The sequence below is a fragment of the Lipophrys pholis genome (genome assembly GCF_963383615.2).
Source record: "Lipophrys pholis genome assembly, chromosome: 19".
NCBI classification, from domain to species: Eukaryota; Metazoa; Chordata; class Actinopteri; order Blenniiformes; family Blenniidae; genus Lipophrys; species Lipophrys pholis.
Window position 1 is genome coordinate 7108098 of NC_137647.1, and position 21607 is coordinate 7129704.

At 42.6% G+C, this 21607-nt stretch overlaps 1 protein-coding gene across 14 annotated transcripts; it reads right to left on the reverse strand.

Moving 5' to 3' along the window:
* Positions 1 to 9669: 9669 nt before the first annotated feature.
* Positions 9670 to 17810, reverse strand: wipi2 (WD repeat domain, phosphoinositide interacting 2). Of its 14 annotated transcripts, none has more exons than XR_013936329.1 (13): positions 17564 to 17807; positions 16664 to 16746; positions 15026 to 15195; positions 14727 to 14823; positions 14392 to 14489; positions 14190 to 14282; positions 14016 to 14086; positions 13823 to 13930; positions 13513 to 13677; positions 12312 to 12419; positions 12082 to 12179; positions 10819 to 11091; positions 9670 to 10349 (listed from the first exon to the last, which is right to left on the reverse strand). XR_013936329.1 is itself a non-coding variant. In XM_080488075.1 (13 exons), the coding sequence occupies exons 1-13, from the start codon at positions 17635 to 17637 to the stop codon at positions 10979 to 10981; spliced, it is 1344 nt and encodes a 447-aa protein (XP_080344201.1). In that variant the 5' UTR covers positions 17638 to 17807; the 3' UTR covers positions 10445 to 10978. The 14 variants fall into 14 exon arrangements, 12 of the variants coding, with proteins under 12 accessions (XP_080344201.1, XP_080344209.1, XP_080344208.1 ...); XR_013936330.1 differs by having other exon boundaries at positions 9672 to 10349; positions 13817 to 13930; positions 17564 to 17810; XM_080488075.1 differs by lacking the exon at positions 9670 to 10349 and adding an exon at positions 15597 to 15644 and having other exon boundaries at positions 10445 to 11091; positions 12070 to 12179; positions 13817 to 13930.
* Between the last annotated feature and the right edge of the window lie 3797 nt (positions 17811 to 21607).

Below are 21607 nucleotides of genomic sequence, written 5' to 3' on the forward strand. Positions count from 1 at the left end.
GACGTGCTCGCTCCAGGAAGCGTGGGCGCGCCCGCAATGATCAGACGCCGTACATGAAAGAAAAAAAAAAAAAAAAAAAAAGGGAGATTTTGTTTTATTCACAATCTCATTAATTTCTAACAACATATTGTTTCAAATACAAAAAGTCATGCACGCACTTCCAGTAAAAAAAAAAAAGAAAGTGGGTTACATTTTTAAATAATAGATTTTAATAATATAATGATGTACCGGAAAGCAGGAAAATTTGGATTGAAATACCAGCCAAGCCTTTCTGTATGGAGTTTGTATGTTCTCCCCGTATGTGCATCGGTTTCCTCTGGGCAGTTCGGATTCCTCCTCCCTCAGTTCAAAATCATGCAAACAAAACATGTGAGGTTAATTGGTGACTCTGAATAACCCCTGGATGTGAATGTTGGTCTGTGTGGTTGTCTGTCTTTGCGTGCTTGCCCTGTGATGGACTGGTGACCTGTCCAGGGTGGAACCCTCCCTTGCCCATAGTAAGCTGGGTTTTGCTCAAGGGCTTTGCGAACCTGCACAGGATTAAGCAGTATAGAAGATGGATGAATGGATGATATACTACTGATTAACCACTTGCAATTTTCCCAACACTGATTGAAGGGTCAAATTCCTGAAACATTGTCACATTATCAACAGTCAAATGCAAAGAGCCAGTTGTGTTTGACTGGCTCTTTTTAAACAGAGGCCCTAACGTTGTTGTCATCATAGCGGCTCTCTTGTTCATTGAGGTTTTAAAGCAGTGACATTTTTATAGATTCTGGCAGTGTTTTGTGAGTCAGATTTCTATGCAGAATGTGTTTGTGTGTGCATGAATTTTATGTTTCGCCCTTGAAATAATGTGTGCCATTCATCCTGTGCAGTCCAGCACGCACTTCTATTCACCTTATATTTGTACCCCCATGACTAATCTGAAATTCTTCTAACATGAAGGCAAATGGTCTCTAATTTTTATGGATAATGAAATTGTATTGAGATAATCCTCTTATCTGTCATTATATCCAATTATTCCGATTTAATTTATGGAGATAATCATTCAAAAATTCCTGATTAAGTAGTGCTTGCTGTTTATCATGATGGCCCTTCCACAACCCAGCTTTACGGGTTTGCCATTATGTAAATGCATGCACACTGAAACAATACTAGTAGTTGTTTAAGTAAATATGGATGAATGCCATTTGAATCTTATTATACTCTTCCAGCAGCAGGGGAGGAAGCGCTTGATGTGCTCCCTTTTTAAAGAAAGCTTTGATGCGTCATCAGAACCAAAGTCGAGGAAATATACTAGTGACGCTGTTGACAAATGAACAAATGTGTTGTGTGTGTGGAATCCTCCAGCAAACTGACCTTTTGAATTCTTTTTCAGGAGGTAGTAGCTAAAATGTGATGGGATTCTGTACAGAGATTGACAAATAACAACAATGTAATTTATTAGTTTATGTTTTACAGTGTCTGGGTTAAGGTTAATCTAAGATATTATTTTGTGATATGGGTTGAATTGTCTCTTCATAAAGCGGAAGCATGCATATATGAATTTATCACATTATAAGGCATCTTTAAGTACAATTTTGACATTTCTAAGCTTCGAAGTGTCTCTCTTTTTCGTATCTCAAAATATTTTCACAAAACTGTATGTTGATCAGGAATGCAATGTGTAGAATACATGAGGTGAAACGTTGGAAAAAAGCTTGAAGAAAAGCCCAGTGATCAGGGATTACAGCTGGTGGGATTTGGCTCTTGAGCAGCCCTGGAGTTAGCCGCATGGCTGCAGTATTAGCTGAGGGAACAATGGACCTTCTCAACTGCCTGTTTACAGGGCACAGTAAATCTACATCAGCAGCTTCAAGAGACTACACACACACACACACACACACGCACACACACACACACACACGCACACTCATACGTAGTCTCACAAGGCAGCACGTGTTAAAATTTTTACCCTCTCTTCAATCATAACATGGGTAAATATGATAGTTTAAAGAGATGAGCACTAAATTACTGCTGTTTTAAGGCTTTATTGAGGAAAACTGTTACAACTGACTGGGTGATCAAGAGACATCCAACCTGGGTCAAATGGAACACATGATTATCGAAATTAAAGAAGTACGATTGAATTCAATCTATTCTGTGGAATTGTGATTATGATTTTCTTTTACAAATAATTTTACAAATACTGAAGTTTCCATTGGCATGTTGACTAAATTTCATTAGAAACAAATTGGAAATCTGCTGTTTCAATCTGCTCTGCAAAGGGAGCGACTGCTTCGGTATTACAATTATCAAATCTATGGTCTCCACTGAGGGGCAGCTCTGTTACTATTCCATTAAACCCCTGTTGAGGGGAGTGTTTCATTATTTAGGAACAAATTCAATCAGTATAAAAGATTATAATGATAACATCACATTGTATAAACCCTGCCTGAGATCAACTAGTGGTCTTTAGACTTTCAGCCTTTTTTTTTTTTTACTGCATTTCAATATTTCTTCCCAGCAATTTTGTTGCTGTATTTTGTTGCTTCTGCTATAAGTAAATTATTTAACATCAATATTTCACAAAGTTTTACCCCCGGGACACTCGTTGTGCTAACATGTCAATATAAATAATCTAATACTACAGCTATGTGAATATTATTAAGACAGACTTAACTGAGGAAGACTATTCAAAGTAATAGTGTTGCTTTCTTCACGTATATAGTTATTGCATGTCATGAATACATGCTTGGTGTCTGCAACATAATAGATTATTGGAAAATTATTCTAATTGTGTTGGAAACCCCCTCTCTATAGACAGGTGATGTACAGGTTTTACCCTAAAATAACACAGTGACCTAACTGCTGTCCAGTTAAATCTATAAATGTTTGTTTAAACTACAAAAACAACAGATCCATTTTATATATAATGCTTATAGAATATATATATATATATATATATATATATATATATATATATATATATATATATATATATATATATATATATATATATATATATATATATATATATATATATATATTTATTTTATTTTATTTTATTTTATTTTTTTTATTTCTTTTGTTTGTTTGTTTGTTTTCAGTGACTGTGTCCTGAACTTTTCCCACCATTTTTCAGAATCTGCAAAGTAATCTATTCCTCTGAAACGGTCCAGCTGTTAGTATGATTATGTGCTCATGTGTGTGTTTGGCTCTGATAGTGTCCGACAAAATATCAAAGTCTTCATAACTTAACAATTTCAGTGGACTCAAACCCAGTGATACATTTGGGTCACACAAATTAAGTCTTTCTTCATACAGAACAGTTGGGGGATCCAGACTGATTGGCCAAATGACACTATAAACATTATAAAATGACAATAAGTTACATATTTATGATAGAACAACAACAAAAAGGCATACAAATACAAATCCTCAGATTGTGCCGCACATCTTCAAACTGGAACAACCACGCTGTCAGGGTTTAAGCATGAAAAAATATGAACTTCTGATAGAAATGTGAAGGGAGAGATGAAACGTTTTGGCCCATTGAGTCTCCTGAGGCCAATTCAGTGTGTCTTTGTGTGCGAGCCTGCATGTATTTGTGCCTCCTTTGAGAATTGAGAGTAACAGCTGCTTTAGTTCTGAGGAGTCTTGTTATGATTCCGGCTGTGCGGCGAATAAAAATGGAGATGCCGATGCTCAAAAAGAGAGGGACGTTTCAGAGAAAGGCCGTCCATCAAGCTTTGGTGGACATGATGAGACGAGTTCCCTTCTCATCATGTTAAGTTCGCGGTTGAAATGCAGTGCAGCCCTTTGATAGTTGGCCTAAAAACTCATTGGCGCTTCAGCAGTCTGATGAATGTCTAAGCTTGTTAAGGAGACAACGTCATATACAGCGGCTCGTAGATTTGTGAGCTGGTCAAGTCACTTTGTTGGTGTGTATCTGTGTGTGTGTGTGTGTGTGTGTGGTGACAGCTGAAGTAGCCACCATGCTCAATGTGCGTATAAAGGGGAGTGTGGGGACAATGAGGACCCCATGCCGTTCCCGGTCCAATCAGAGAAGGAGCGCCTGAACGCCATCAACAAATCATATGACATCAAACGCTCCTGCTGGGTCAAAGGCCAAAGAGAGGCTTTTGTTGCTGTGCAGACTGAGTGACAAAGTCACCATCAAGACCACCAAGAACAATGTAAGCCTCACAATAAAAACCGTTAATGCTTTTCAGTTTTTTTAGCGCTTGTGAGTTCATGCCGATCGAAGCTCTGTCAATCCAGCGACGCGGCCAACCTGACTTCCTTTCTCCATCCTAGGAAACCGGTGGAGCCGCTACGTCAGCAATCATAACATTGAATGGCCTGCTGCTATTAAAGGAATCCATTGAAACGCACGTTTACATAACAGCCTAATGAGGAATTTAATGTCACCTGTGGTTGAGATGGTCGAGCTGGTTTAGTTCTAAAGTTAGAGTTTCGAAATGTCCTCAGGCAAGAAGTGTTGCTTCTAATGATGAACACTTTGCATGGTTGTTCATTGGAAGGTACTAATAGATACATATCTGATCATGCGCAGTGTCAGAGAGTGATCAAGCAGTAATGAAATATTGCTGTGTAAGTCAATGAAACATTTATCTATCATGTCATACAGTCTCTTCTCCCAAGATGATGGGTGAGGAGCAAACACAGTCAGGGATGCAGGGTTGTGATCAATAGTGCGTCTGAGTAATTAAGAGAAAGACATAGCGAGGGGGGAGTTTACAGAGTCAGGAGAGGGGAGCTTTTGCATAGGTCATTGAAAGGTGGCAAAAAAGGTGAGCATGCAAGTAGAATGTGGCGATTTGTTTTTACCCCCTGGAGACGGGTTGTTTGAAAGTCGTTACGTAGCTGTACGTATGTGGAAAGAGGACAGTAGCTGGAGGTGTGTAATCGGTGTGGCGTGTGATGATTTGTCCGGGGAGTGGAGAAATACTTTGAAGCCATTATGTGGCATCAGGGGAGAGCTGACAGCTGCCCGTGTTGTTCACAGTGCTGACAGAGAACACGAGCAGCCCTCTGATCCACTCAGAGGGAAATCAGCAGCAATTATCTGTCCTCTCTCTCACTCTCTCCCTTTTTCTCCTCTGCCCTCTTTACGTCCTGTCATCGCCGAGCATGAGGATCAGTCTATCCTCATTACGTAAGCACAATGTGTGTTCAGAGTTCCCTCCGACTCACGCATCATGATTGTTTCAGATGATTCTCCACGAGGAGAGAATTTGGCTGTGGGAAGGCTGAAAACACAGGGAAGGCTCTCCGGTACTTGTGGTACAATGTTGGAGCCTCTGGGAGCAAAGCTCCAGACTCCAATGGGCATGCATTGATTGAATTGAATCTAATAACATGTCTCCTTGATGGAAATGACATAGACTTATCTTGTCTCCTCTCAGGGCTCTCCAGGGGACCAAATCATTCAGGAGGGATTTGGGAAAAACCACCTTTTCTGTGCACATTTACTCGTGCAGGGTTTTGAATTCGTAATCGAAAATAAAGCCCTATGCAACAATGGAATAACTATATTTGCCTGTTGATGGCGCTGCTGCTGCTTCTGGGGTGATTTCACTTTGCAGCTTTGACGTGTTTCCCATATCGTCTCTCTTTTCTCTCTACGCTCTCGCGTCCACAGGAGGCCTTTGATATCCTGGGCTTCACTCCTGAGGAGAGGATGAGCGTGTACAAGCTGACCGGAGGCATAATGCACGAAAGACGAAGTTTAAACAGGAAGCCAGAGAGGAGCAGACTGAAGTGGACTCCACTGAGGGTATAAAAAGTCCCCCTCTCTCTGTCTGGCATGTCCTTCTGACCTAGTTATCTTCTTTCTACCTCATTCCTTATCTTTTGACATCTCTCTCAGGGATTTATTCTGCTCTCCAGCTCATAGATTCATCCCCTCGACATTGCATCTGTCTTCCATTAAACACTATCTCGTCAGCGACACTATTATATTATTTCTTCTCCTTCTCCTTCCTGAAGGGCTTCACAAAGTCACCCACCTCATGGCCATCAACTCTGAGGAGCTGCAAATGGGCTTAATATGTCCAGGTGTACTGAAAAAAGGAGCTTCAATTATGTGCTAGACATTCAAATCCCCCTTTGAAAGGTCATCTATACAGTATCTGAACTTTATACTGTGAGTATTCAATCAACGCTCTTGCCCAGGCCATCGATAACTGCATATTTAAGTGGATGGTGACCCGCTTCAATAAGACCTTTGACACCAAGATGCAGTGGCGGTACTTCTCAGGAGTGCTGCTCATGACTGGGTGTGAAATCTGCATTAAGGTTTATGTTTTACAACAATGGCGGAGGGGATCGATTAAGGTCTTCATCAATATCGGCCTGGACCTTCAAGCTTGCATTGAACCTGCTGGAGAAAGTAAAAAAAAACACAGTCATGCTGTTAAAGATGCTACATAGAAAATACACATTTATTCCTTCTTATTTTCCCTTTCCCCTCTTCCATGGGAAAATCCTCCATGGAGGAGCAGTGTGTGTTTCCAAAGGCGACTGTCGTGACCATCAAAGCAGCTTCGCAAGATAACCACTGGGGAAAATCCACGGATTTCCTCAAACCAAAAAGTGGAAAGAAACGAGCTGAGGCCTGTTTTGAACTGGTTCAGTAAGAACTTGACAACATTGCACTTTGTTACATAAAGTCAAATGTTAGTTGCCAGAATTAGCTACATTGATATCCTTACTATCATAGGGAAGGATTATTCACAGTTGATTTTATGAATTACTCTTACTTCTAAGTGTGGTAGACTTAAAGGACCCTCTAAACATGACAGTGGTGGGACTCCTTCAGAAATCCTCCATACCGCTGCCGACTCCTCAAAGAGCTGGGAGCTGCTACAGGCACCGAGAACCAGAAGAAAAGCTCTAAAACATGGTCTAACTTGTTATAGAGTAATCCACACACACATACTCCCACACTGTAGCTGAATTGTGCATTTTAGATTTAGTGTGTTTTTACTTTTTCCTTTTGGTTAAAAATATTGCAAAAATCCAAAATACATGTGAAGTGAATAAATCAAATTTACACTGTCCAGTTTGTGTTTCCATGTTTCAGTGAGAGGGTAAGTATATGTACAAGAGATGGATTTTTCTTACATAAATAAACAGTCTGGAATTATTGTTTAAAAAAACAAACAAAAAAAAAAGGAATGTGAAGGTATAAGGACCAGTCGAAATTGTGCTGTTGTTGTTGCTTTTGTGTAAGGGTTTGTTTATTTTGTTTTCCCTTTCAGCGAAGCTGGAGGAGGAGCTGGAAGCTGGAGGAGGCATGAGAGCCAAGTTACACGACAGTTTGTTTCTCCAGTAAATGAACAAACAGCATCAACAACTTTAACCCAACCTGACTAATGTCATAAAAAACAAAGTGATCCATTTACTCATTATTTACTTTTTTTTTTTTTGAAAGACAGATGTATGTCCTTTTAAAATCTTTCTTCATTGCATTGCTGCAATTTATGGGGTTCAATGACACATTTGTGTGTTCACACATCACCACAAGCCCTTCCTATAATAACACACACACTCTTGATCTCCTGTGATAGTCGGCTCTCTTCCACTTTTCCTGACATCAGCTCCCCCTGGTGGCGCTCCAGGGTTCGTCCTGATCCTGTGTGAGAAATCCTGTTGGTGCCTCGGAGAGGAGCCACAGACGCAAGTTGCAATAAGCCATTGTGGTGATGTGGCGACCCGCTATCAAGGAGAGCAGCCGAATGGAAGAGATGAAGTGCTCTCAGACGGAGCTCAGCTCCACCAAGATCCACTTTGACCGGTGTGAAACTTGTTTTACCGGGTCAGAACACGGCACAGCAGTCGTGTCCTTTGCTGACATGAGCTCCAGCTCCTTGTTTCCAGGCTCAAGTATGAGACAGACCCCATCCATCGCGTTGAGGAGCTGGAGGAGACGGAATCGGTTCAACAAAATCACTGAAAGAAAGTTCATTTAAATTCTTTTTTCGTCAGGTCAATTTCTGAGTGAATCGTGGTGGTAAAAAAGAAATAAATAAATAAATCATTTTGATATTTTATTAATGTAATCCCACATTGTGTTTCTGTCCTCCCACTCTTGTGCAGGCGCAAACCGGCACTGCGTCTCGAGGAGGATGAGGAGGATGAGGAGGTGGCCCGGGCCAGAGCTGCCAGCCTTGAAAAAGGTCAAGACGAGGCTGCAGGGAGAGGTGAAAATGTAAACAAACACAGAAAGATTTGTGTTTGCATAGTCATTTATTGGGAATATTTGTTCATGAAGGGACGGGAGGCCTGTAGAGAAGTCAAGGTTATGTCCTGAAGCTTTTAGGTGTGCCGGACAAATGCAATAAAGTAAAAAAAAAAAAGAAGATTTTTTTTAAAAAGTTATTTTTTCATCTTTGTATGACTCGTGAAATGCAGCAGCAGAAGTTTTGGACAAGAAGTCGTGAGTTCTTGTCAAATGAAGGCAGAAAAAAAGACGAGCTTCAAACTGGACAACAGCCAAAAAGGAATAGATTTTTTTTGTTTCTCCACCACTTTCAGTAGAATTTATTATCTCTTTAAGACGAACAGAAACTTGTTTTTGTGTCCCTGCAGGAAGAGCAGGTCAACAGAAGCTTGTCTATATTCAGGGAAAAACTGTGCACGAGCTGGACGATGCAGAGGAGCCTGCAGAACCGCCAGAAGAAAGATCATCCCGGTCAGCAGGGCTTCCAGTGGAGGACAGGAAGCATAGAGGGGTAAACAAGACATATTGTGACCAAAGTCTCACATATGCCTCAACAGAGCTCTTGAAAAGTCTTAAATGACCTAATTAAGATTTATAATCCTAATCAGGATATTCTTAGCTGGAGGAATTGACATAGATTGTTCTGTACAGTCATGCATACACAGTATTGAGGTAAAGTTTTAAACTGATTTAATATAATGCTTCTCATCTATAGTGTACTCCCATCACGAATTCTATTCAGCCCCAGAGGAAACCAAAGACAAACCTAGGACCTGTGTTAATCAGAAGTTGCAGTCCTGATCTTAACCTCATCAAATCTGTTTACATGAAGAGACAGGAGGGATTGGACCAGACTACACCCACAGCAGATCTGTGCTTCGTCCTTAAACATGGTTTTAGAAGTCAAACGTTGGTCAGGATGGCCTTCGGGGAGCCTCTCTACGTAGAGTTTGCATAGTCCTCCTGTGTGTGGACTTTCTCTGGGAACTCTCCTTTTTCTCCAACAGCTCAAATACGGCATTCGTGATTAATTGGTCACTCTAAAATTGTCCGTCCAGGCCGTGGATTCATAGCTGGGATCAGCTGAGGGTTCATGCAACCATAAATTGGATGAAGAATTTAAAAAAAAGATGAACAATTTGTGTACTTTGAAGGGTTGGGTTTCTTTTCTACATTTTAAATGAATTAACATTTCAGGCTATCACAAACACACGGAACACAAATATCCATAAACAGAACTGTAATAAAAGTTAAGTTTGTTTTTTTAACCCTAAACATGTTAATATACAATTTTATATTTCTCTTTGTTTTATAGGGACAAAGCAGTTTTTCTCAACCTGGAGCTGGAATGCAGACAAATGAAACCGTACCGTCAGTGTTCATTCAGTCTGTGCTTTATGAGAACCCCCAGTGTAACAGCAACAACAGGCACCCATCTCATACATCAACATGGAATTTATTTATTCATTTTAGTTTCGGATGAATGTTTCACATTTTATACAAAAATCATTAGAAAATGCCTGACACTCCCAGATCTCCATCGCTAATCCTCGTCCTGCGGCGTCACACACCGCAGGACTTAAGCAGAGTCATGCAGCATCCTGGACCGGTTGACGGTCCACCGTCCGTCCCACCGAGTGCGGATTCTCTCAAGTCATAACCCCATGATATGGTACAGTGATATCTTGCCACATCAACTAATGTACAGATGCAGTAGGATGAGGAGTAAAAGCAGACGACCACCACCGAGGACTTCCTGTCTTTCTAAGCTGATCAACCCCCCCAAATGTCTCTGATGTATGGATACAGTATCACGTCAACAACACCATGCATGTTTTCATACACATGACACGTCATCGGTTATGATTGGTTACGTAGATTTAAAAAAAAAAAAAAAAAAAAGCTCATCAATATCAGTTCAAAATCAACTGACAATTGCAGGGCTGGGGAAGGGGGGGGGGGGGGGGGCACTCTGTGTGAATGAGGTGAAAGTGAGAAGGGACGAGTCAGTGGAGGCCAATTCTTACTAGATGTTTTGCTGAATGTACATGCCCAGCACACGCACATAAATGGGCTCTCGGCACAAGCTCGCTTGCTAACACACACACACACACACCTGCCTCATACCGAAACCATTTCATTCTGGGTAAACTTGTGTCACGCCACGCTGGACGACAGGCGACTGTAGGTGAGAGAGGAAACGATAGCGCACGCCTTCAATTAAGATTTTATTAAAACAAATGCAAAGAGGTCCTCCCTCTTAAAACAAGAGAAAGCATGACACCGGGGCAGAGAGGCACTTACACAATCACTTTCATTGTACACAGTGCTTGCGTCTGTGTGTATAATATCGTGTGTGTCTTTAGAAGAAGACACAGCTACATTATTTTCTTTTAAATCACACACTCACGCCCAAAGATGCTCATTTTCACATCGGAGCATTTTTCTTTTCTTTTTTTTTTTTTTCCAGCGGTTGGCACATGTACATGCAAAGCTTCAGTTCGACCCGCACAGGCTAAACTGAGGAGGGGAAAGAAGGGAGGAAAAGGAAGGAAAGAAGAAGACAGATGTGTATGTGAACACACAAATGAACACTTTTGAGCGTTTTAAAAAAACACCACCCCCCCACCCTGCATTTGTGATTCTGTTCCTGACCCCTGCCCCCCCCCTGCCTTCCCCTCTCCTCCTTGTGTCACATGTATGTAGCAGCATCAGAGGAGCCCTCTGATTGGCAGGCGTGTTAAGTCAGTCAGTTTCGAGGATGAGTGGCGGCTGCTCGTTCTCCTCCTCTAAGCGTAAGTCATTGAGGTCGTCTTCTAGCCCTGCGCCTCCGACGGCGCCTTGCTCTTCACAGTAACCTACGAGACACGTTGGGAAGTTAAAAATCCACACAGATGGGAAGCGACAGACATTCACATGGGGAAATGCTTTTTTTTTTTTTTTTTTTTTTTTTTTTTTTAAAGTCCACTACAGATGAGCCACTGACACATTTTACAACAGACAGGCATGATTTCTTCATGCACAAACATCTACGACGCCACAGTGACACATTAAAAAAAACAAAAAAACAACAACATGGTATCGCTTTACAAAATGGGTCCATAAATTCCTAACAATTTCCTTAGGAGTGCTTTAAAAACAGGAAAATGTAAATATTTAATAACTAACTAAATAAATGTAAAAAATTCACACTCACACAAAGTTCACTCAGGGTTAGAATAAATTGTGCCTTTAAAAGTAGACGGGATGAGATTGTCAATTAAAGTACGTTTCGTTAAATTGCTTTAGTTTGCAGTGGAGTTCAAATTGAGTGCATTACAATGAAAGGTGTTTTTAATATTTTGGCATCCCCAGGGACATACAGGAAAAAGCCCAGGAAGTAAAAAAAACACTGATCTAAGGCCCCATTTACACAAAAACATTTCCAAGTCAAAATCCAGAGTTTTTCCATCTCTGAAAGGTTTTGAGTTTACGGGACAACATTCAGCAAAACGATATCTGTTCACGAGGAAATAGCGAGGCTTCTTTCACTTAAAATTGCTGCTGTGTAAACGGGCCCTAAATGTAATGCAGCCCAATGTGGCGCCGCTCCGAATATCGTAATTTATTGATTGGGTTTTAAATAAAGCTCTGCTTTCCTCCCCCCCCCCCCAAAAAAAAAATCATTCAAAGCTCCCAACTGCTTGAAAACAAATTAAATTAAAATAACTCTCCAAGAATTTTGTTCCATCGAACTCCAATATAATCTTCAATTTGCTCCCTTGACTGTCAGCTATAATCAGTGAGAATAAAAGAAAACCATGAGGAAACTATGGACCTCTGAAATACAGCCTTACTTGTGAATATACCTTTAGTGACAGCTGCACTGTAGGTTTGGGCCACAAGTGGGCGATCATGTGACCCCTGCTCAAGGATCTCATTGGGGGGCTCGGTACTGCCGTCTAACCTGAGGTCAGTGACAGAATCTCTCAGTTCAACTGTCACAAATCATTATTCCCAATACCGAGCTGAGCATCGTTACCCTTCATCGGACACATACACTCCGTATTTACTCGGAGTGTGTGTGTGTGTGTGTTACCTGTGCTGCTTCATCAGCGTGCATTCGCCTCCCTCCTGCGGGTCCAGATTGTACAGATACAGGTAACCATCAGCCGCCGCTACCAACAGCCTGGGAATCTTCTGAATCCTGATTTGAAACAAGAAAACATTTTTTTTTTCCCGCCTTATTGAATGAAGAAGTAGTTTTTGCTGTAAACGCGATGTTACGCAACTCATGAAATCTGAATCATGAATTTAACTGGTACAACCCGACACTGATCAAAACGTACTGAAGTGAATTAACTTTTCGCTGTTTGGAAATTCTGTCACGCAGCAATGACTTGTGGGAATTTGAAGGAAAAAGGAAGTGATTCACGTCGAACAGCAACAGTGGAAGTTTTCTTGGTTAAAAATAGCTAAAATCGCAGCTAGCGTGAGCGCCGTGACAGAGCGGTTTTTAGCAGACTCACTCATCATGAGGCCAAATCAGACCGACAAACAAGTAGGTCGGCCGTTGTCATTTGTGGTCTGTGTGCGAGGTCTTGTCTGCGAGCGCAGACGGCCTCAAATTGATCTCACTACGGGTCTGACTTCCGCTGTTCTGCGAGCCAGGTGCTCAATTACAGCCGAGTGGGCCAAATGATCAGACCTGACAAAAGACAAGGAAAACTATTTAACCCACTTTTTTTTTGCCGGCTACCTGTGGTGAGACATGCCTGAGCAGGACCACAAACACACGTTAATAAGTTGCAAATTGCGTCTCAGTGATTTCTTGAGAAGTTACTTGATGATTTGGTTTAAAATTTCTCGGTTCAACGATGCGAGACAACCCCATTACGGCAGAGTTGCGAAATCTGGTGGAAAGAGCAACTTGCTTCCTGTGCGAGCTGGTCGTCGTTTTGCTCAACGAACACACACCAGGGAGTTTTGGACAAGCAGACCAGTCAAACAACACGGCCACGCATGAAGTCACTATTATCCGTGAGAAGTTCTATTTCAACTACATATCTAGCTCAAAAATAAACTCAGTTATGTGACAACCACCTCACAGAGGAAGCAACATAGAAAAAAAGTAGTTTTCTTGTATCTATTATTAGTCATCATGAACTAAATCAGTCGAATTATATTTAGGTTTAAATTGATCTGAATTACCATGATTGAGCTGGAAAAAAGACCCAAAAAAAACAACAACCTATGAGTGACGCGTGTTCAGTTTATTTTGCACGTTTGTGTATACTCACACAGCTAAGGCGCAGATGTTCTTGTGGCCACAGAAAGGCAGGCGCACGGTGGCGAAGGCTCGCCCCTGGGTGAACATTTCTGTGACCTGAGAGGGCAGGTAGGTGGTGGAGGCCATCAGGACCTTCCCCAGGAAGCCTCCCCATGTGGCGGGTTCCTCCGCGGGCCTGTGTGCACACATAGCGCGCGTGAGACGTCTGGGTTTTGTTCGGGGGCGGAGAAGGACGCATACCGTAGATCCTTGCGCACGCGGAGGAGCACCTTTCTCAAAGAAAAAAACAAAAGTAAGAAAGAAAAGGTACGTACACATACTTCTCTTTCTGTGTCTCAAGTTTGAAGATGTGGACCGTCTCTGTGTTACTGGAGGCGGACAGGTACAGACCCTCCATACTGAATGCCAGAGAACAGATGCTCACACACCTGAAACGCACAAAGGACGGAGGAGCTGGTGAACCTGAACGCAGAGACACAATTCACGAAGGTTCTCTCAGGTGTTTTGACCTACCTCTTGACTCCCCGTCGAAACTCAAAAAGCTTCTGTCCCTCCGGGATTGAGAAGACGCGGATGACCGTGCCCTTGAGGAAGTGAATAATACAAGAGAGATTTACCAAACTCGTGCCGTTTACTCAAGCGGGAGTGAAAGGCCACACATCGATATCCGTACGGTAGCCGCTGTACCTTTTCTGAGGCGGTGGCCAGTTTAGTTCCACTAGCGTCAAACGCCAGAGCTGCTAACGGACTGTCGTGGGCTGGAATCATATTCGCTGCTCGCTGGAAAACAGACGCACCGGTCAGAGAACAGCAACTTGAGAAGAAACGGAAGATCTCCAATTCAAACAAGGCGTTGACGCTACCAGAGAGAGAAAACGCGACCACCTACCAGGTTCACCGTGTCAAAAACCTGCACTTCGCCTATTGTTGCACTGCCCGGATACGCCAGGTAACAGTTGTCATTACTGATCGAGAGGGCACACAATCCTGCAGAGACAAGCACAAGCTGATTAAACAAAGAACAGTGCAGTTGATCTCGTCTGAACTCATTAAAATAGTAGCGTCAGTCTGGGTGGTTTATCTGCACAGCGTGGGTCAAAGTACTCCGACAGTTAATAATAATAATAAAAAAAAGAAAAAGTATGAGAGCAAAATGGCGTTTCAAGCGTTTTATCCTCGTATCTTATGTCACAAGTAACGAGATACTGTATTCGGCAGACTGACCTGAAGGGTTGGGAGGAGTCTCTCTGATGGTGTGCAGCACTTTCATGTCTCGGATGTTGTGAATGTAAAGCGACTCCTCCAGACACACTATCAGCCTCTGCACAGGGAACACAAATGTATTTTAGATGTGAAGTCTGCGAAGGCATTTTTGTTTTAATAGCTTCAAATTGGTTATGAGACGGAAACTGAATTTCAAACTTGTATATCGATGCTTGAACCGGAGCTCAGCTCCGAGTCTCATATCCGGGATCTCTCGCACCTACAGTCCAAATGAAGAGCTTCCCCTATTGCTTTCCTACCTGTCTGTTGAGTTTGACGGCCAATATGGTGTTGGAATAGGAGTAGTTGCAGATCTCGGTTCCCTTCTTGAAGTGACAGACTTTGAGCTTCCGGGGCGCCTTCAGGCTCACGATGGCCACCAGGCTGCTGGAGAACAGGCGCTCCACGATGCACACATCCTCGGTGTCAGCTGCAGAGGTGCACACACATAAAGCGGCGAAACACATCACCTCACCGTGCCCACGCAGAGGCGACAGCCAATTACATATTGGAGGAGGAGCTATACATAAATACATGTGGTGATAACAATGCTGAGGTGACAAAATGATTCATGAAGGCTTTTGCAGCTTTCTGTTGGACACCAAAACCACACATGCCCAGTTCAAGTCCAGGTTGGGCTTTGAGTGCTTTTCTGTGGGGAGCATGCGTGTTCTTCCTGAGGATACTTTCCTCCCACAGTCCAAAAACATGCATTTGAGGATAATTGGTCGCTCTAAAATGGGAGGCTTGAATGCAAGTGTGTGATTGTCTGTCTGTCTGTCTCTCTCTGTGTTTGCAGTGTGATGGACTGGTGACGTGTCCATGGTGTACCCTGCCTTCGCCCATAGTCAGCTCCAGTGGTTCCAGCGGCCCGTGACCCTAAGTTGGATAGAACGGTATAGAAGATGGATGGATGGATGAACACACAGGCACACACACGAGATGTATTTTTAGAGAATGGGTTGAGCAAACACGACCCAAACAAACAATGATGCGTGAATTCCCTTCCTTTGGCTTCCTCTTTTGTTGGAGCCACTGCTGATCGTCTTAAAACTGCTATAGAAATGAAAATGGACTACTCTTTGTTTGAACGATTCCATTCTTGACCTACACATGGTTTATGCCAGGACATATCCTGAGATGCACTGTTGAACAACTGCTGATTAACGTAACACTATGCTCACATCCCCTCAAAAACTCCCGTCTCCTACCGAACATACCCAAGCTTCTTGTTAATTCCTCAAAGCCGACAACAAAGCTGCTAAAAACCCGTCTGAGCACACAACTGAAAAATGTCGCCGCAAAGAACGAGGCTCAGGTGGCTACCCAGTGTGAACTTTAGCAGCATGTACGGACCCTTTATCAGATGTATGTTTAATGCCCATGATACCAAACCGATCCACTATTGACTTGCTTAAATTCTTTTATGAAAGGCCAATCAACTACTGAACAAGCATACACGATAAGTACGTTTTATCTACCAGTTAAATAAATAAAATGATAGTGTTGTCTGATATGCCACTGTAAACCAGATGTGATGTGCTACACCCAACATAATCAATACAAGTCATGATGTTGCAGACTGGACAGCAATATAAAAATGCACTAGAAGGCAATACCAAATATATAGCATGTAATCAAATTTTGATGCGGAAGCTCACTGTTGAAGAATGTGAGAAAAGTGCAGACAAGATACCATTAATATTTAAAATAAAACTCTTAATGGTGCGGCGTCTTGTCTCGATGGCATGCAATTAACAGAATAACACGATAAGCATGACTGGGCAATAATTTAACCAAACTGTATTTTGTCAAATATGAAACTACTTTGTGCTCTGTGCACAAACAAGTGGGCAGATGGCAACAGAAGGGAGGAACGGGGCTTATGCAATACTTACTACATTCATAGATCTGCTCCAATTTGTCCACAGAGGACAGGGAGAAAAACTTGTATCCTGATTTGGTGCCAACAGCCAAGGACCTGCACAGACGCAACAGACAAAGAGATTGGGGCTGCAGTGAGCATGCGATCAGACATTTAGGCTGAAAACGAAAGTGACTATTGATGAATGAAGTCAGTGATCGTTTTTTCAGTGGCCAGAGGCCTTTTACTGTGAACATCAGCGGGATCAGCCTGCTGGACTGATTTCAGGGTCTGAGCCACTGGACCAGCAACATGTGGGAGGCACATTCTGGCTTTGGTCACACGACTTGATGTGTTTTGCAATAACCACACGCCTTAACAGTTTTTAAACAGAAATCAGTATATTTAGCCAATTCCCTTAACATGTTTTACTTAAATTTAAACATAGAAAAATAAAAGAGGTGACCCAGTTTTAACTTTTACCGATATAGCCAATTGTTATCTCACTGTAACTGTGAAATTAAAAGACAAATATAGAGGCTAAACCCTACACATACACTTAGATCCGGGATACCTATTTAATGAGCATAAAACAAAGAAATCCTCAGAAGAGCCGGGTTAAAAGTTACCCCACACCTAATCAACATGTCTGTGTATTGCGGCTAAAGTTAGCCTTTGACCACTCAGCATCACGCTTAGCCGCAAATCTACGCCACGGCGAGTTAAATAACAGAATAAAATGGGTCGTTTATCACCCGACTGGCATCGTGCTCCGTCAGTAACTATTTCCAATAAAGGACTCCGCGTTAAATGTGTTTCGCGTCGAGCTTTGGGATCCCGTAAAGCGGCCAGACTGAGTCCACACGGCGCTAGCTCGCGTTAGCGGTACAGTACAGGCCGTCGGGTCCGCTCTCAGTCCCCGGCCCGGCCTTACGTGTTGTCCTGGTTGAAGTTGGCGAAGAGGAGCTGGCTGCCGCCAGCGTCCCCGCTCTGACTGGCCAGGTTCATCGGCTCGGCACCATCAAAAGCTCCGGGGGGGGGGGGGGGGGGAAATAGCAGCTCGCCGGACCGGGATAAGGTGGGTGATCAGGGCCAGGTGCTGGGCTTCAGGGAGCCATCTCTTCGTCCAGTGCTGCTGTAGTGATTGTTGTTGTTTTACATGGGGCCGCTTCACCCGCAGCGCGCATGCGCAGAGCACGCGGCGTGCCGCACATTTAAAGGGACAGGACACCCCTCTGTCTCTGTCTCTCTCTCACGAGGAACTTCTGAGACACGCTGCGACCCGCAGACCTCCGTCCTGAACACAATAAACATCCACACTGGCAATATTTGTAACTGTGAGGAGACATTCTAAACGTCTGCTGCCGCTGATACACAGGAGATATTCAGCAACTCTCTCGAAAAGTCCGCACTTTCCAGTTCCTCTATGGTTTGATGTACCAGCGCCCTCTCTTGGCAAGTTTAAAGATTACAGATATTTTTCTCACCGCATCTTATTTCATCACAAGTATGAAAGTAATTGTAGGAACACTATTTAAACATATTATTGGTCCATATAAAGTAAACCTCATCATCCATTACTGTAAACCTTGTTGCTTGTGTTGAATAAAATATCCATCAATATTCTAAACTGCTTCATCCTGTGCAGTCTGGAGCCAATCCCAGGATACACTCACAGAGCAAACAGAGGGAGACAGACAACTACACACACTCACATTCACACGTAGAGGCAATTTAGGGTAATCAATTAATCTCACATGTGTGTTTTTGATGAGGGTGACTAGTGTTTAAAAAGCTGAAACACCCCCTGATTCGAAGGTACACTCCTGATGATGTGTCCCAAATGTACATCCTTCCCAATTCAGAGACACAGCTCCCCCGCCACTCTCTCAAATGGTAAACCTTATGTGATGACCATCTTTTGACACAAAGGATAATTTAACATCATGTCCCGTGTTTAATGATTCTTCTGGACCATGGGAGGAAACTGAAGTCCCCAGGTGAAGCCCCCGCGCGCGCGCGCACACACACACACACACACACAGAACATGCAACTCTGCACAGAAAGGCCTGGCCAGCATTTGAACCCATGGCCTCTCACTGTGAGGCAAGAGGGCTAACCACTGGACCAGATCAAATATTCATTGTTAAATTAGACATACACAGATTTGCAGCTCCTGAAGTGACCTAAGTAGTTTGTGATTAAGTGACACATTTTATGTTTTTCAAACGTTTGAGTGAGTCTGGATGACTATTTTCTTGCCAATATGCCATGATCTGGCTGGTTATCAAAGCAGTAATAGAAAATCTTTGTGGTGGCAAAGCCCTGGAGATTGTTAAAATATTCCTGGAAAATGCTTTAGACCTGGACCTGGAGAAGACCTCCACCAGAGTTCCCTGTGATGTTTTTAGGAACTTTGGAATGTGAGGCCACATGTTGAGAAAGTTTTCTTTGCAGGCTGGAAGCATCCGTCATGACAGACAGCGGGACTTGGGTTATGTTGTGAAAAGCTAAAAAATAAAGCTGCTCCACATTCACATGGGGAACGAGACAAGTGAGACGGTTTTAAGCGTTTATCTGATCACGAAGCCTTTGGGTTGCCTTTTATTGGAGAGAAGAAACCCTGAGATCAGCCTTGAATGTGTGCCTGAGGAAGTTGCAGTGGAAACAATTACCGTTTTAATTTATTTTGCGCAAACATATTGAAGAGCTCTTCAGGAAGACAGTTAAATCCAGATTTAGATTATTGTATTGCCTTTTAATGTAGGCTTCAACTAACACACATAAGATACAAGGAGACAAATTCCACCGATATTACCCACACTTGCATGTGTTTTGCAAAATTTTCCTTCATAAATGCACCTGTCATGTATGCATTTATGTGACAATACTCATTTTGGTCATTTTATTCAGGAATCCGGAGCAATACGCATCCATAACATATCACACATTGATTATAAAGAGGAAATGTTAGAACTTAACGCACATGTGTTTTTTGTAAACCGGTCTCTCTTTTTTTATCATATGTGATAACATATAAATAAATCAATTGAAGTATCCTGCAGATTGAGTGAAATTCCATATATGTCTAAATGCTGCACAAGGTATAGAATTATTGTCATATATTCATAAATGATGCATCAGGTCTTGTTAAATAATGGTAGATATCTAAATGAAATGCCAGTTTTTCTTCTCCAGTCATTTCCGCATCGCTGTTGTTCAGGGCTCCACAATGATCGTTTTCTCCACGGCTTGTCTTTTGTATCATGGGCATGACTGTCAAGACTTGTACATGATTTACGCTCCAACCGCCAACTCCGGCGGTTACAGAGACAGGGTTTGAGGCGTGGGATGGGAAGGAAACGGCGGGTGAGGCATTGGCTGAGCTGTAATTTTGAATGTGAGTCACGGTATTTGCGTGTATCAGTTTCATTGGAGTTTCAGGTGTACGTCTGAGCATGTTGGAGCCTTTGGCAGACCTGTGCTCATCCAATGTGAGGATTCACCAGAACAAAAGGAGGGTAGACATGGAGTGGGGAAAAAATACTGAAGGAATAAAGAGCAAAGAAAGTAGGGACAAGATCCCTAACTAAGAAAACTAAGAAAGTAGTTTTATAGAAGAATTTCTAATCCAATAAATACTTAAAAGTCATCAGGATTTGATAGGTGCCCCATATTAGAGGGAAACTAATATTCACAAGGATGCTGTTGTGTTTTGAAGTATAAATCCACACGCGCATTCGTCTTTGTTTTTGAAGTAACCCCAGAGTCATTGTCCTTCTGACTCAGCTGTGTCCTTTGGTCCAGTTCACTGTTCCCAGGGACCGAGAGGCTGCTGCCTCTCCTCCTGAGGTCCGTCAGCACAGGCAGAGGTCCGGAGCACAGCTTCCAAACAAAATAAAACCAAAAAAATGATGGACTGAGACACTCAAGAAGACGGGCTCTGGGAAAATAAAGAACAAAAAGGCATGGCTGCATTTCCAGCTTCGAGATGTGATTTTAAAACTTCATGTGACGCACTGCAAAGATATCACATGCACACGTATATTTTCTTTAAGAAGTCTGGAAATGGAGTGTTTTTTGGTTCAACACACTTTCCTCTAATTTTCTTTTCTTCTCTTTATCAAGTGGATTTTTTTTCCTCGCACTTTTTGGGGGAATGATGTTATTTACGCGCACAAACGTTGGTGAACTTGCCACGGTCCCTGACATGGAGTCTTATCTCCAGACACAGCTGGGGGGGGGGGGGGGGGGGGGGGGTAAATGTGTAACGTGTTTTGCTCCCAGCGAGGAAACTTTTTTGGATATCTGTGTGTTTGCATAATGCATCTGTTCTTTCTCACACAGCTGCCGCACGGTGCCACAAAGGGCTTCTGGTGGGCACTGTTATTGTTGGATAATATTTAATTTTCCGTTGACTTTGAGCACGCGCGTGTTTGCGTGTACGTGTGCGGGGAAGGTGAACAAGGGTCTGTAAAATAATGAACACACCCGCGGCTGTATAATTCAAATCAAAGCCCACTTATTGGCAGGGTGTGCCAAATAGGACCTGACTAGTCTAAACTTTCACCTAAAACAACACGACGACTGTTAAACACACCAAACATTATGGACTCCAGGTTTTAAGTCCCCACAAGTTGAGTGGGACATCATGACACACACACACACACACACACACACACACACACACACACACACACACACACACACACACACACACACACACACACACACACACACACACACACTAGATGACATGTTTACCTTGTTAGTCTGAGGAGATCAATGACTTGGACTTGCATTGCTCCAAGAACACTCCAGACCCGTGAATGCAACACAGTGAATGATTGTACTTTATACACGAAGGACAAACAGTACATTTCAATCATCACTCAGGTTGAAAACACATTACAAAAGTGAAGTTTTCTGTCTGAAAATAAAGTAAAGGTTCTGTTACCTCTGAAGACGCATGGTTTC

Coding starts and splice junctions, on each gene's coding strand:
- wipi2 (XM_080488075.1), bottom strand. CDS start 17,637: ATGAACCTGGCCAGTCAGAGCGGGGACGCTGGCGGCAGCCAGCTCCTC. Junction 12,420..13,512: donor AACATCTGCGCCTTAGCTGT/GTGAGTATACAC, acceptor GTTTCAAATCAG/GATTCAGAAGATTCCCAGGC. Junction 11,092..12,069: donor CACTAAAGGTATATTCACAA/GTAAGGCTGTAT, acceptor CGTGTCTCGTAG/GTTACTGTGAAGAGCAAGGC.